This window comes from Botrytis deweyae (genome assembly GCF_014898535.1).
Source record: "Botrytis deweyae strain B1 chromosome Unknown BDEW_008, whole genome shotgun sequence".
Taxonomy (NCBI): domain Eukaryota; kingdom Fungi; phylum Ascomycota; class Leotiomycetes; order Helotiales; family Sclerotiniaceae; genus Botrytis; species Botrytis deweyae.
The window spans coordinates 628,852-640,235 of record NW_024066215.1 but is presented as its reverse complement, the minus strand read 5'-3'; the positions used below and the strand labels follow the sequence as shown (position 1 = coordinate 640,235).

General features: G+C 41.3%; 3 protein-coding genes across 3 annotated transcripts; 1 reads left to right on the top strand and 2 right to left on the bottom strand.

Moving 5' to 3' along the window:
• Positions 1-157: 157 nt before the first annotated feature.
• EAE98_004381 (uncharacterized protein) lies at positions 158-2,143 on the top strand (the record flags this gene model as incomplete). The annotated part of the gene is made up of 2 exons (XM_038952001.1): positions 158-1,409; positions 1,506-2,143. The coding sequence occupies 2 exons, from the start codon at positions 158-160 to the stop codon at positions 2,141-2,143; spliced, it is 1,890 nt and encodes a 629-aa protein (XP_038811537.1).
• A 3,233-nt stretch (positions 2,144-5,376) lies between these two features.
• Positions 5,377-7,503, bottom strand: EAE98_004380 (uncharacterized protein; the record flags this gene model as incomplete). Its single annotated transcript, XM_038952000.1, has 1 exon — positions 5,377-7,503. One exon carries the CDS (start codon positions 7,501-7,503, stop codon positions 5,377-5,379), a length of 2,127 nt encoding a protein of 708 aa, XP_038811536.1.
• Positions 7,504-8,756: 1,253 nt separating this feature from the next.
• EAE98_004379 (uncharacterized protein) lies at positions 8,757-11,295 on the bottom strand. Its single transcript, XM_038951999.1, has 3 exons — positions 10,987-11,295; positions 9,784-10,753; positions 8,757-9,729 (listed from the first exon to the last, which is right to left on the bottom strand). The coding sequence occupies exons 2-3, from the start codon at positions 10,374-10,376 to the stop codon at positions 9,117-9,119; spliced, it is 1,206 nt and encodes a 401-aa protein (XP_038811535.1). The 5' UTR covers positions 10,377-10,753; positions 10,987-11,295; the 3' UTR covers positions 8,757-9,116.
• Positions 11,296-11,384: the final 89 nt, after the last annotated feature.

Below are 11,384 nucleotides of genomic sequence, written 5' to 3'. Positions count from 1 at the left end.
GGCCAGTGAAAAATCAGGGTAAAGGAAATAAAAGGTATAATCAAATCCGCTTTCTGTGCATTCTCTCAACTGAGCTGATTTTTGATGTAGTTCTCAAAGGTCGTCAACAGTCAAAAGCGACATCATCAACATCATCGTCGTTTTCGCCGTCATCACCATGCCAAGACTTCCAACCAAAAATGATCAGATCAATCTGCTTCGCATGCAACTTGAAGCAGAGCAAAGATCATGTGCTAGTCTCCGTCACACCATCAAGGCTAAGCAAGCTACCATTGAAAATACTCTTGCGCAGTTAAAGGATGCGAAAGAAAGTCTGATCCAAGCTAAATCTACTTCACCTTTCATGAGAAAACTTCCCATCGAACTTCGTCTCAAGATCTATAAACTGCTCTTGGTCAATCCTAAGTTGAGTGAAACTGAATCTATTGGCAAGGCTGTCGAATATGGAAAATCTGTCAAGTTCGAACTTACCCCAGCAATCTTAAGTACATGTAAAGCAATTCACAGTGAAGCGGAACCAATTCTCTACGGCTCAAACACTTTCATCATCGAATGCATTGGTGGTTATGGTCCAGTTGGCTCCCTTCATGTCCCACAATCACCACTCACCAGATTTACGGATCCTAGCTTCGATGATTTTGATGATAGTGATGCAGAGGATGATTTGGAGCGCAACATGATGGGATACTCTGGAACAGAGACCCCTTTTGATTTCTCCGCATTCAGCGCCTTGAAGAAGGTTAAGCGCTGGAGAATACTCACTGGGGCATACAGACCGACTCCAACAAATCCAGTACCAGCAAAGTCTTTCGTTCACTTTTGTCAAGCGTTATGTCAAGAAGCTCCAACGCAACCTCAAAGATCTCTCGAAATTGTCCTTGCACTTGCGAGAGTCAATACCGGTATTGCTACGATTAGGACTGAGGACACACAATACAAATTTTCACAAGATCAACTGAAATATTTGCTTCAACCGCTGAGGCTCTTGAGAGACATCAAATTGGAGTTGAACATTGCACAATTCAAAACAGACTTACCACAATCTACCCATTTGTGTGGAGCTGGTCCTGAGTATTACTTTCCTTACAGCGAAGCCCAGACAGTCGAGGTCAATCTCGAGAGATCTATGAATTTGGCATTGCCTATCGTTCAAAAATACCAAGCTATTGCGGAGGATCTTTCACCCGTTGAAAAGGTATTTATGATGTATGAGCGATTAGAGCGATATGTAGTTTCATTCGAAAGATCTGGAAAATTCACAATGGACTTGATCACTTTGCAAAGAGGTCATGAAGGTAGCAGGAGAGAAACTCGTCATTTTGGTTGGCAACTTCCTGGTGCTTCTCTTGGGAACCCTTTCAAATCTCGCTCTCCTTTATCGTATCATCCAGTGGAGCTCGCCTTTTCTAGTAAGTCAATCCTTATTCTTGAAGCATGAACTTACTTCAATGCCCGAACGATATCTGAAGCAACATTTATCTGAAAATCGCTGACACCTGGAACAGAAGCCATCATAGCCAAAGATAAGGAGGATGTTACAGAGTTCAAAGCTGCTAGAGCTTCTGTTTTGAAAGAACTTGATCCTCAATACAGAAGAATGGTCGATGCATCTAAGAAGTTGACAGCTTTCGTCGAAAAGGAGAGACTTTCAGGAGTATTTCATGAGTGTACTGGTTGTGGTGTATTTCATCAATACGAAGAGGATCCATACGAGAGTACTCTTGGAGAGGATCTGGATCGCTACATCTACGAACTCGATAAGATCGCGAGTTTATTGAATCGAACTATGCCTGATCATATTCAGATTCAAGTACAGAAAGGAACCACAATGTATGAGGCAGCATACTTTCATTTGGAGAGAGAAAGACTTTTCAGAAAGTTACGCTGGATGCAAAAGCAAGACATCGTCGTAAAGAGCCCTTTACAAATTGCTAAATGGACAAAGAGACTTATTGAAGATATGTGGGAGCAATGTCAACGTATTAGCTGGCACAGAGAGTGTCTTTTTAAGAATGATATTACAGATATTGGTTGCAAAATCAATAAAAAATTGGGACAAGGATTGATGGAACAAGAATTGGAGTGGCTCGAAGGATTTGAAAGTGATGACGAGGAATTTCATGAATTGCATTATGGAGATTAATTATTTGCTGAGAAGTCAGAGACTGAATTTTTGAAATGGACAAGGAGTGTTTATAGATGGAGAGAGATACTAAGTATTAGCTGTTGCAAAATTTGCTGATGGGAAAATGGAATGGGATACATAGCGATGGTGTATGTTCTAATGGCTTAGCTGAGCGTGGCATGTTATGATGATATGGAAATATGAAAGTATGGGAACCTGGCTGACTGGCTGACTGGCTCTTCTGGCTCTTAATAATAATTTATTGTAATTTCTACTATTATGCTAAATGTATGTATTGTGCTCGTATGATTTATTATCGTCTCCTTTCATTTCTTTCCTTCTCTTCCGTCTCTTTCCCTTTCTTTTGTCTTCTTTCTTTGCCTTCTCTTTCGTCGCTTCTCCCTTCATCTTATTTCGGACACTAGGCATTTAAAACTTGTGTGATTAGTATACTCGAGTAGTACTGTAGTGGAGTATCACTAGGAGATCTCGGGTAGAATTCTATGTTTTGGTCGAGTGTGGAGAATGGAATGGGAAGGGATGGGATGGGATGACAAAGAAAGAAGTACGGGGCGGGAGAGGGGAGGGGGAGAGGAAACAGAATAGTTTTCAGAGCGAGATAATCTTTGTTATGTTGGGAGGGATAGATGGAAATGGAGATTCAATAGGGGTGGGTATATTATATTGAGTAGTAGTAGGGTAGGGGGATAGTGAGGAGGAGGAGGAGGAGAGTGCGATGGGATGGGATGGGATGGTATGTATAGGAAGGGTGGGAGGGGATGGTATGGTATGGGATGGGATGGGATGGAATTGTAGAAATTTTCCGCATTAAGAATGAGAATATAGGGAGAGCAAAACGAGGTCTAAATTCAAAGCTTGGTCACTCTATCAAAGCTTGTAATTGTTGCGATGTTCCTCAGGATTTTCACAATCGCATGGGCTCGCCAGGTTACCAAATGCATTGGAGTACTACTTATCTTTTGGCAGGAGACTGTGGAGATTCCAAGAACCGTGGACTTTTGGTGCGATGACGGAACTCCATTCCTCGAATGACAATTTGTCGAAGAGAATGTCCTTTGGACACAGGTTAGTATTAAAGGAGCAGATTTCTGGGCATTTTTACCTTGATGAAAACAGCTGTTTGAATACAAGCTTTGATAGACGACATTGTTTTCTCGAGCTTCGACAATGTCGATTCGAAGGATGCTTTCAGACTTATATCACATTCTGGGTTACAATATGAGCGCGCTGAACCATGAGAGTTTGGACAAACGTCGATGGTTGTTTGCCCGGTAAACGGAATACAAACTCTCTGATTGTAAAGCTATCGTGCACGAGGCCTCAGCGGCTTCAGCTTCAAGTTTCTACACACCATTTCCGATTTCTTGAACAAGTTAAGTTCGTGCGCATGATCGCTACCTTCGAGACACATACGATTTCTCCGTCACGGTAATATATAGTTCCTCGATAATTTCTGTCCAGTGACCGATCGACCACCTTCATACGTGCATAAAATAAATTCGGACCATGGAGAGAGTTTCTTGGTCCATCGCTCAACCGACGGAGAGAAAATGAAATCTCTGTCCCGGGAGAATCTATCTACTTGAATGACAAGTGGTTTTTGAAACTATACATCACGAATCTCAAAGCTCGAAATATTGGGATGGGAGCATCTTTTCAAATTTCTTTCAAAGCTTCTATAGACATAATAATCACTCCGACACCTGGGTAAATAATTCCATTGAGCTATAAACAATTATAATTAATGATATCCACAAGCAAAACTAATAGGCTCACTCACCACATGCTCTTTGATCCAAGGTATCTCAGTCGACTTGATGATACAATGCCCCTAGCATCAAGAGAGTTCCAATCTGTAGATCGCTCCTAGGAGATCATTTCGAGACTAACCACAAAACCTATATCCGAAATCCTGAAGTGTATTTAGCCAATCGGTATTTAAGATTATATCCTCGAAAGGGTATTTGGGCAGATCAATTAGAAGGATACCTCGGACCTTCCTTCATCTTCCGAGAGGAGAGCCTCGCTTAATGTTGAGAAATCTACACGATGTCCCGACAAAGTAGCGTACCGACGGTAGTCAAAAATGTTCACGGGTCTCGCATGGAGAACTGGATTGCTGAATGTAATTAGATTAGATGTACTATTGTCTTGATGATGAGCTTTAGGAATACTTTTAAGATAGATAACAGAGTGAATACTACAGCCCCTTCTAGCGTGGGTTTTAGCTTTCTAGCACCTTAAATAGCTTCAACCTTTCAATAGGAATATAATGAAGCTTTTCATTCTCTTCAAAACGTATTTAGCCTCTTTTCTAAGATATGTAGAGGATAAAGGAAATATATTATATTAGACTTTTATTTTAAAGATTTAGATATTGAGAATATAATACTAATAAATAATATTACTATTCGAATATCGAATTGAATAATATATTTAATTCGATTGATAACTGATGACTGATGATCTTTAAGAGAAAAAACAAGCGAAATATGATTACTTAAATTTCTAATACATTTTGTAAATAAATTAAATCAAAAATCAAAAATCAATTATAAATAATTTATATAAAACTCAATAGAACTCGAAGAAATACCAACTCCTCATTACTCAAATGATATCTAATCCTTTGATTTTATATCTATATAAACGAATATAGGTTAATGACTTTAACTCATAATAACTACTATATCACCTAAGCGAATATAAAAGAGACTAGCTCTTTCAATAGCCCTTATTTAAAGATCTACTATTTCTATATATAGTCAGCTCTTGAGATAAAATACAATATTGATATCTAGAATCCATCATCGTAGGTACTATATCATTGAAATTCTTCTCAAACCAATAATATGAATTTCAGATAAGATAATTGAGTTATAGAGATATCTTAGACTGTTTTTTCTCCTACGAATAGTTAGCCATATCCAAAAGAGGAAGTATTCCTGCTTTCTATTTTCCTCTTGATTGAATACTATAATTATCAAAATAACTATCTCGATTTCGTATCTCCTGACATGATAGCGCTAGTTGATAACAATAGAGAGATAGACAATATTCTTGCTCATTAAAGATCTCGAAAACATAAAAGAGTATAATATATTAAGAATTTTGAGAATGATTAGTTTTGATAATCAAAAACGTTCGAAATAAAGGAATAGCGGGAAACCGGGGTACGGGACTAAAACTTATAATAACATATATTCAGATATAATATTTAAATATTGTTATCAAATCATTGTAATAACCTTTCGTTCTCTCCTTAGCAACCAAAAGGACTCGCGATCGATTTCAAACATGCCAATTCGCTTATACAAATCTTCGGTCGTAGTCAATTCCTCACCTTTCAGCTGTATTAAAGCCAGCCCGCATACGCATGCCCTGGCCCCACTGATAGCTCGGCCCGCACCGAGTTGTAGAAGCCGTACTTGTATCTTCGGGAGGCAGAAAGGATCGTAATCGAAACACACCATTCCACACTCCACACTATGATCTGGAGACAGATGGTACCCCTTTGGGCCTTCCCCTATAATTGGGTCGCCGGGTACAAATTCTGATTCACTCAAAGTAACGACAATCGACCAACCTGATACAGTGATCTTGCCTTGACTCACGTGTCCAAAAGGATTCCGCCCAACTGTCGTTGTGGTTGCACTATTGAGATGTGGAGCGGAAGAAATAATCGAAGCGTTTAGCTTTGTCTGAAAAGTATTCGGTTTGTAATCGTAATCATAAAATGCCCCGGAGAGCCATGTTTCCCCAATTTGAGCCACACCGCCGTCAAACGCCGCCCAGGACCAGGATGGTATGCCTCTAAAAGGGGTCGACGGTGGCCAAATTGCATCAGATTCGGGCAGGCGGCGCCTGAAATCGTCCTTCCCGAAGCCAGGGAACCACGCAAGTCCCCTAAAAATGTCACTTTTCCACAAACCAGCCAAGTATTCGTCATTTGGCTTAATTCGCTTCCACTCTGCTGCAAAGCCAGCGAATGCTGGTAGCTTGTCCTCAAGGTGTGACAGACGGCAGTGCGAATATTGTTGTACAGCGCCATACCAATGGCTTCGAAGTTCCTTGAATTTGTAATCGGGTCCCCACATTCGACTCTCCTCAGAAGGCCCGAGTTTCGATCTTCCTCCATCCAAGAATCGCAGAGGGGAGGCTTCCTCGTCGTCAAACCTATTAACATCGGTTTTGAGACGCATCATCTTTTGATTTTCCGATGCTGTAGCAGTTCTGCACTCCCACGTCAAACATTTCTTCGTGTAACAAATGATACGCGGAGACAGGTGTTGTTCTTGGAGCACCCAGCCACGGCTTTGCAAACGCCCCATCCAAGCTCTTTCAAACGAAGGTTGGATTGTTACTGTTAACTTTGGTTCGACGCCGTCGCTCTCGTAAGTCAGTCGAACTGGTTTCATCGTCCGCGATTGGAAAAGCCCATCTCTGGAATCTCTGGCATCAGATGCAGCGATTGTGCATAGAGCGTTGGTATATATAGTGTTCATTCGAGCGCACTCTACTTCAAAATCGTTTCGATCGTCCTGCACAATACACAATGAATCAATCCAGAGGTATCGAAGACCAAGTTCCCTAGTTGTGCGCACAGCATCGTAGAAGGTCTGAGGAAGTCGATTTTCAGGAAACCCTTGTAGCTGACTTTGCAAATTGTTCTTAGTTGTCTTTGGAGGGTGATTGGAACCCCAACAGTGAGTAAGTGCTGCGTAGTCCGCTCCTTCGGCGGGCAAGTCAGATGTGAAGCAAAGGCGAACTATGCCTGGTTTTGAGGGCACCGCAACATCCAGCAGCCGTGTAGGCAGTTCGAATTCTAGTAATTCTCTACAGTCTTCATGTTCCATGCGGCACTCAGCCAGCCAGGAGCGAGCGAGAGCAAAATTAGCAGGAGAATCCGACTCAGTTTCGGTTAGATATGCTTGAGAATCAATAGACCTAGTTGTAGCCTCATCCTCATGGATAATCAGCCGGTCATCAAGCCACGTTTCGCAATGAGAGCCAAAAGTGATCTGCAAAGTGGTCTCCTGTTCTTGCCTTCTTTGGAGCCAAATTCCCCTATCGCAGTATTCTGGGAATCTTCGTAGATGCTCGTCGGGTTTATATTGAGAACATTCGAGAGCATCCTGGAACAATTTGCAGAGACTACAGCCGTTGGCTGCAGATAGTCTTAGTTCTTTTAATGCGTTGCGACCTTGAAAGAGCTGATACGATTTTGTCGGCCCATATTTCAACTCCCATCCTCGTGTTCGTTCCCTATTACTGAAGAATGTTACTGCTGGAATGTTGTTGCACCTATCACAAAGTTCCTTTTTCTCATCTTCTGAACAGTTTTCTTCATTTTTCATATTGAGAATAAAGTGTGAATGCAAGTAGAATATAATCTAAAAAGAGTGACAATTATAAACAAACAAACGTTTCTTGGAGAAGTAGATGTAGAATGTAAACATCCACTGGCATCAAAACTTATTTTTCCAGATATCAGGTTAAGGTTAATGAGAGTCCTGAATTTACCCAGGTGGGCAGGTGATTCGATTCAACGCCTTAAGGCCATTATGCAGGCTTATGCAAGGCTTTATTTGATTTAATTGAAAAAGAATCATGGGTTGATCAATTGTTTCGAAAAGCATTCTGAGATGCTATCGAGTGAGTGTTACGACCGAACATCGAAGGAAGTTCGTCCAACATAGAAGGAAGTTCGTCCGAGCACGTGCGAGCCTGCACGTGTCTTGATTACATGTATATATGGATAGTCTAGTACACAAAGCCCTCCGGACTACGAACTCCTTCGTTCGATAGTGGTAGATTCTAAGAGCACTTTGAACCCTACTTTATTGTTCATTCGACCTATCGGTATCTCTTACGGGTAGAGTGTTATACCAGGTAGATAGATGTCAAATAAACTATCTATCTACCTAGTATCCCCTGCCCTCCCTCCCCTCTCAAAAATCAAACCACAAATTACAAACCTACCTACCTACATATTCACCTCCCCTCCATCATTCCATCATCCCTCCCTCCTCCTCCTCCTCCTCCCCCTCCATTCCCTCCATTCCCTCCTTTCCACCCCTCCCCTGTCAAACTCGGGTCCTATTCCGATCAATCTACTCTCTACTCTCTACTTCCCTCTCCCCTACTCCCTACTCCCTAGAGTACCGGAGCGGTCCCCCCTATAGCTATCTATATAAAACATAGACATAAAACATATAATATTCCCTTCTATTCCCATTTCAATTTCACATCCCCATTCAAACAGAAAATATATAAACAAAAGATATATAAACAGCAGACTATATATTGATGCATCCATTCACCCATCCATCCATTCACCCATCCATCCATTCACCCATCCATTCATTCACATCTCATTCATTTCACATATCTTTTCTCTCTCTTTCTTCCCATTCTCATTTCTTCCTCCCATTCTCATTTTCTATTCTCATTCTCATTCCCACTCTCATCGAATCACCTCTATTCAAAATAATCTGGTGATATCTAACCTACGATATCTCAAGCGGTGAATTTCTGCCCCATCCAATCACGCGCGCGACTCTAGTGAAAATTCCAAGCTACCCCTCATCATAGATTCATACCTGCATATCCATCCATACATATACATATTGCCAGCGACCTACGTTCACCACCTCCTCCTTTCACAGCGTGAAACCATACACTATCATCGATCGTATCATATCAAGATCCTCATGTTTTGACTTTTAAATTTCTTTCTTTCATTATGTGCTATGCTATGGGTACAAAACCATGCCGGACATTACAGTACCGGCGAGGACATTACGTTCCTCTTCAAATTTCAGCCAGTCAGGTTGCCATTCAAGGGCACCGAGTAGCAAGTGGTATCATTCATCCCATAATTCCTCAAAACATGCTATGCAAAACACCTGTTATGCTGCTATTATTTATTCCACCCCGACGCCATGCTAAGTGTGAAATATTACCCAGATTAATAAATACCTCCTCCTACTGAAATCGAAGTCGTCGACGACTTGAAATCCATCCCTATCATCGAAAGCTCCCACTCATCATCATCACCATTCGCAGCACTGGCGTATTCTTCATATTCGAACCTCGGTAGGACGAAATGATCTTGTATCAAAGATTGTTGTAGACTGTAAGCCACGGCGGAAATATTATCAACCTCGACAGTATTCTTGAGAGTCGAGTTTGGAAGTTTGGCGACAATGCGCATGTTCGATTTCCCCGTCGTATAATCGGTTACCTCTTCATATGAACTATTCACTGCGATGTATTGTTCAACTTCATCGTTGAAGCGAACACATTTTCTCGAAGAGGTCGATGTAGGAGATGATCTGCCAGAAGAGAGGGAAGGCAGGGAAGATTCCATCGATTCCAATCCAGCCGACGATGAACGTTTCAATAATACATCGCATATGCCTCGTTGTTTAAGGATCGGCTTTACATTGACGTCTGCGTATGATAACGATCTCGTCAATTTTGGTCGACAATCCATATCCATTGGAGAAGAAAATAGAGAGTGCGAGGATTCTGGCTTGTGAAGTGGTCCATATAGCCATGTTGTATCATGGTCCTTTTCCCTACTGTTGTGTTAGCATTGCGCTGACAAGAAACCCCGAAATAAAGGTGCATACCAGCCAAATGTTGATGGGTCGATGGTTTTCAGATTGGATCGTTTCTTCGCCCAACCTCTCCAAGACGCATTCTCTAATCTTTTGCTATTTTCATATGCGGTACGATGTGATTGAATGAATTTCCAGGACGCCCATAAATCCTCCTCTGGCCAATCGTGTGCGAGATAATCTACATGGCGTGATGGTTTCACTCGGACACCCAAGTCATCCACAGTTTCGGTGATATCGCAAGGTTCAGTGGGTTCCGGCAGCTCCGAAAGTTCGGATGCTGGTGATTGATCTGAAGGAGAGAGGGTTGTTGGAGTACTGCACAATGATATATCATCTTCGAGGTATGTCGGTTGTAGCGAGGGAGATTGAAGGTAATAGTCGACTTGAGCGTCATATTCCTCCTTGGGAACCTGATCCTCGTTGTTGTTATTCCATTGTATATCGTCATATCGTGGAAATTCGAATTCATCATCGTCGGCATCGTCCATACAAATAACTTTCAAGGCTGAGATTTCGGGTTGACGAATGATTCGCGGCGCAACATCGACCAAATCGGTTCGATCCACCCACTCGAAATATTCATCTTCTCTCGAGAGATCCATATTTCTTTTGTTGATTGTTATTGAATTGATAAGGAGAGTGCAAGTTCGGTTTGAACATTAAGAGATAAGTTGATTTAAAAATTGTGGCCGAGTGCAGGAAATATAAGTAAAATTTCCTTTTGTGAAATTTGATTGACTGAGAGTGAGTGTTGGTATTGATTGGTATGATACCTGGGTACTAACACGCACACTAACAAAATCCGTTGGGGTAGCTTAACGGGTTTTCGAGCTATTTGATACAATCCCAACGTCAAAATTTCAAAGACGAAAATCAAATTCGCATCGCAAAGATTATATGATATGTGGATGGAAGTAGTATGAAAGAATTCGCAAAATGTTTTGATGAGTATAAAAGTTATTTGGAATCTGTTTTATAACTTTGTACGATCAGCATAAACTAAAATGGATAGTGAAATTGAAGTGTGAAGAAATTGTTGAGATTCTGGGGTAAAGTCATGCAAGGAAGTGGATGAGGGTGGATGAGGGTGGATGACGGAGAGCGGATGATGATGATGATGGACAATGAATAATGGATAATGGATGATGGGTGGATTTGTCGGGATCATGCTGTGATTATGATAGATATATGAATAAAAGGAGGACGGCTTACTTGTGTGTTATTGTGGTTTTATTGTGGTATGTGTGTGTGGCATGTAGATATGAATATGGATATGAATATGAATATGAATATGGATCATGGATGGAAGTACGAGCTCTCTCTCCAGCGGACAACGGATGGTGGACACACTTTATGGATACTAAGCCCAAGCCCCCGCCCAAGCCATCATCGGTCGTAAGAAGAGTTATGGATTATAGATTAAAGATTATGGCTTATATGGAGACGAACTCCGATCTTATATATACCGCGCGAGAGGGAGAGAGCGAGCACCGCGAATACACATGAAATAAAATACATAAAATACCGAGCGGGTGATGAAATAAGAAGAATAAAGGTAATTTCGATATTATGTTATTACCTAGTTCTTACTTACTTCATTCCGTCATAGT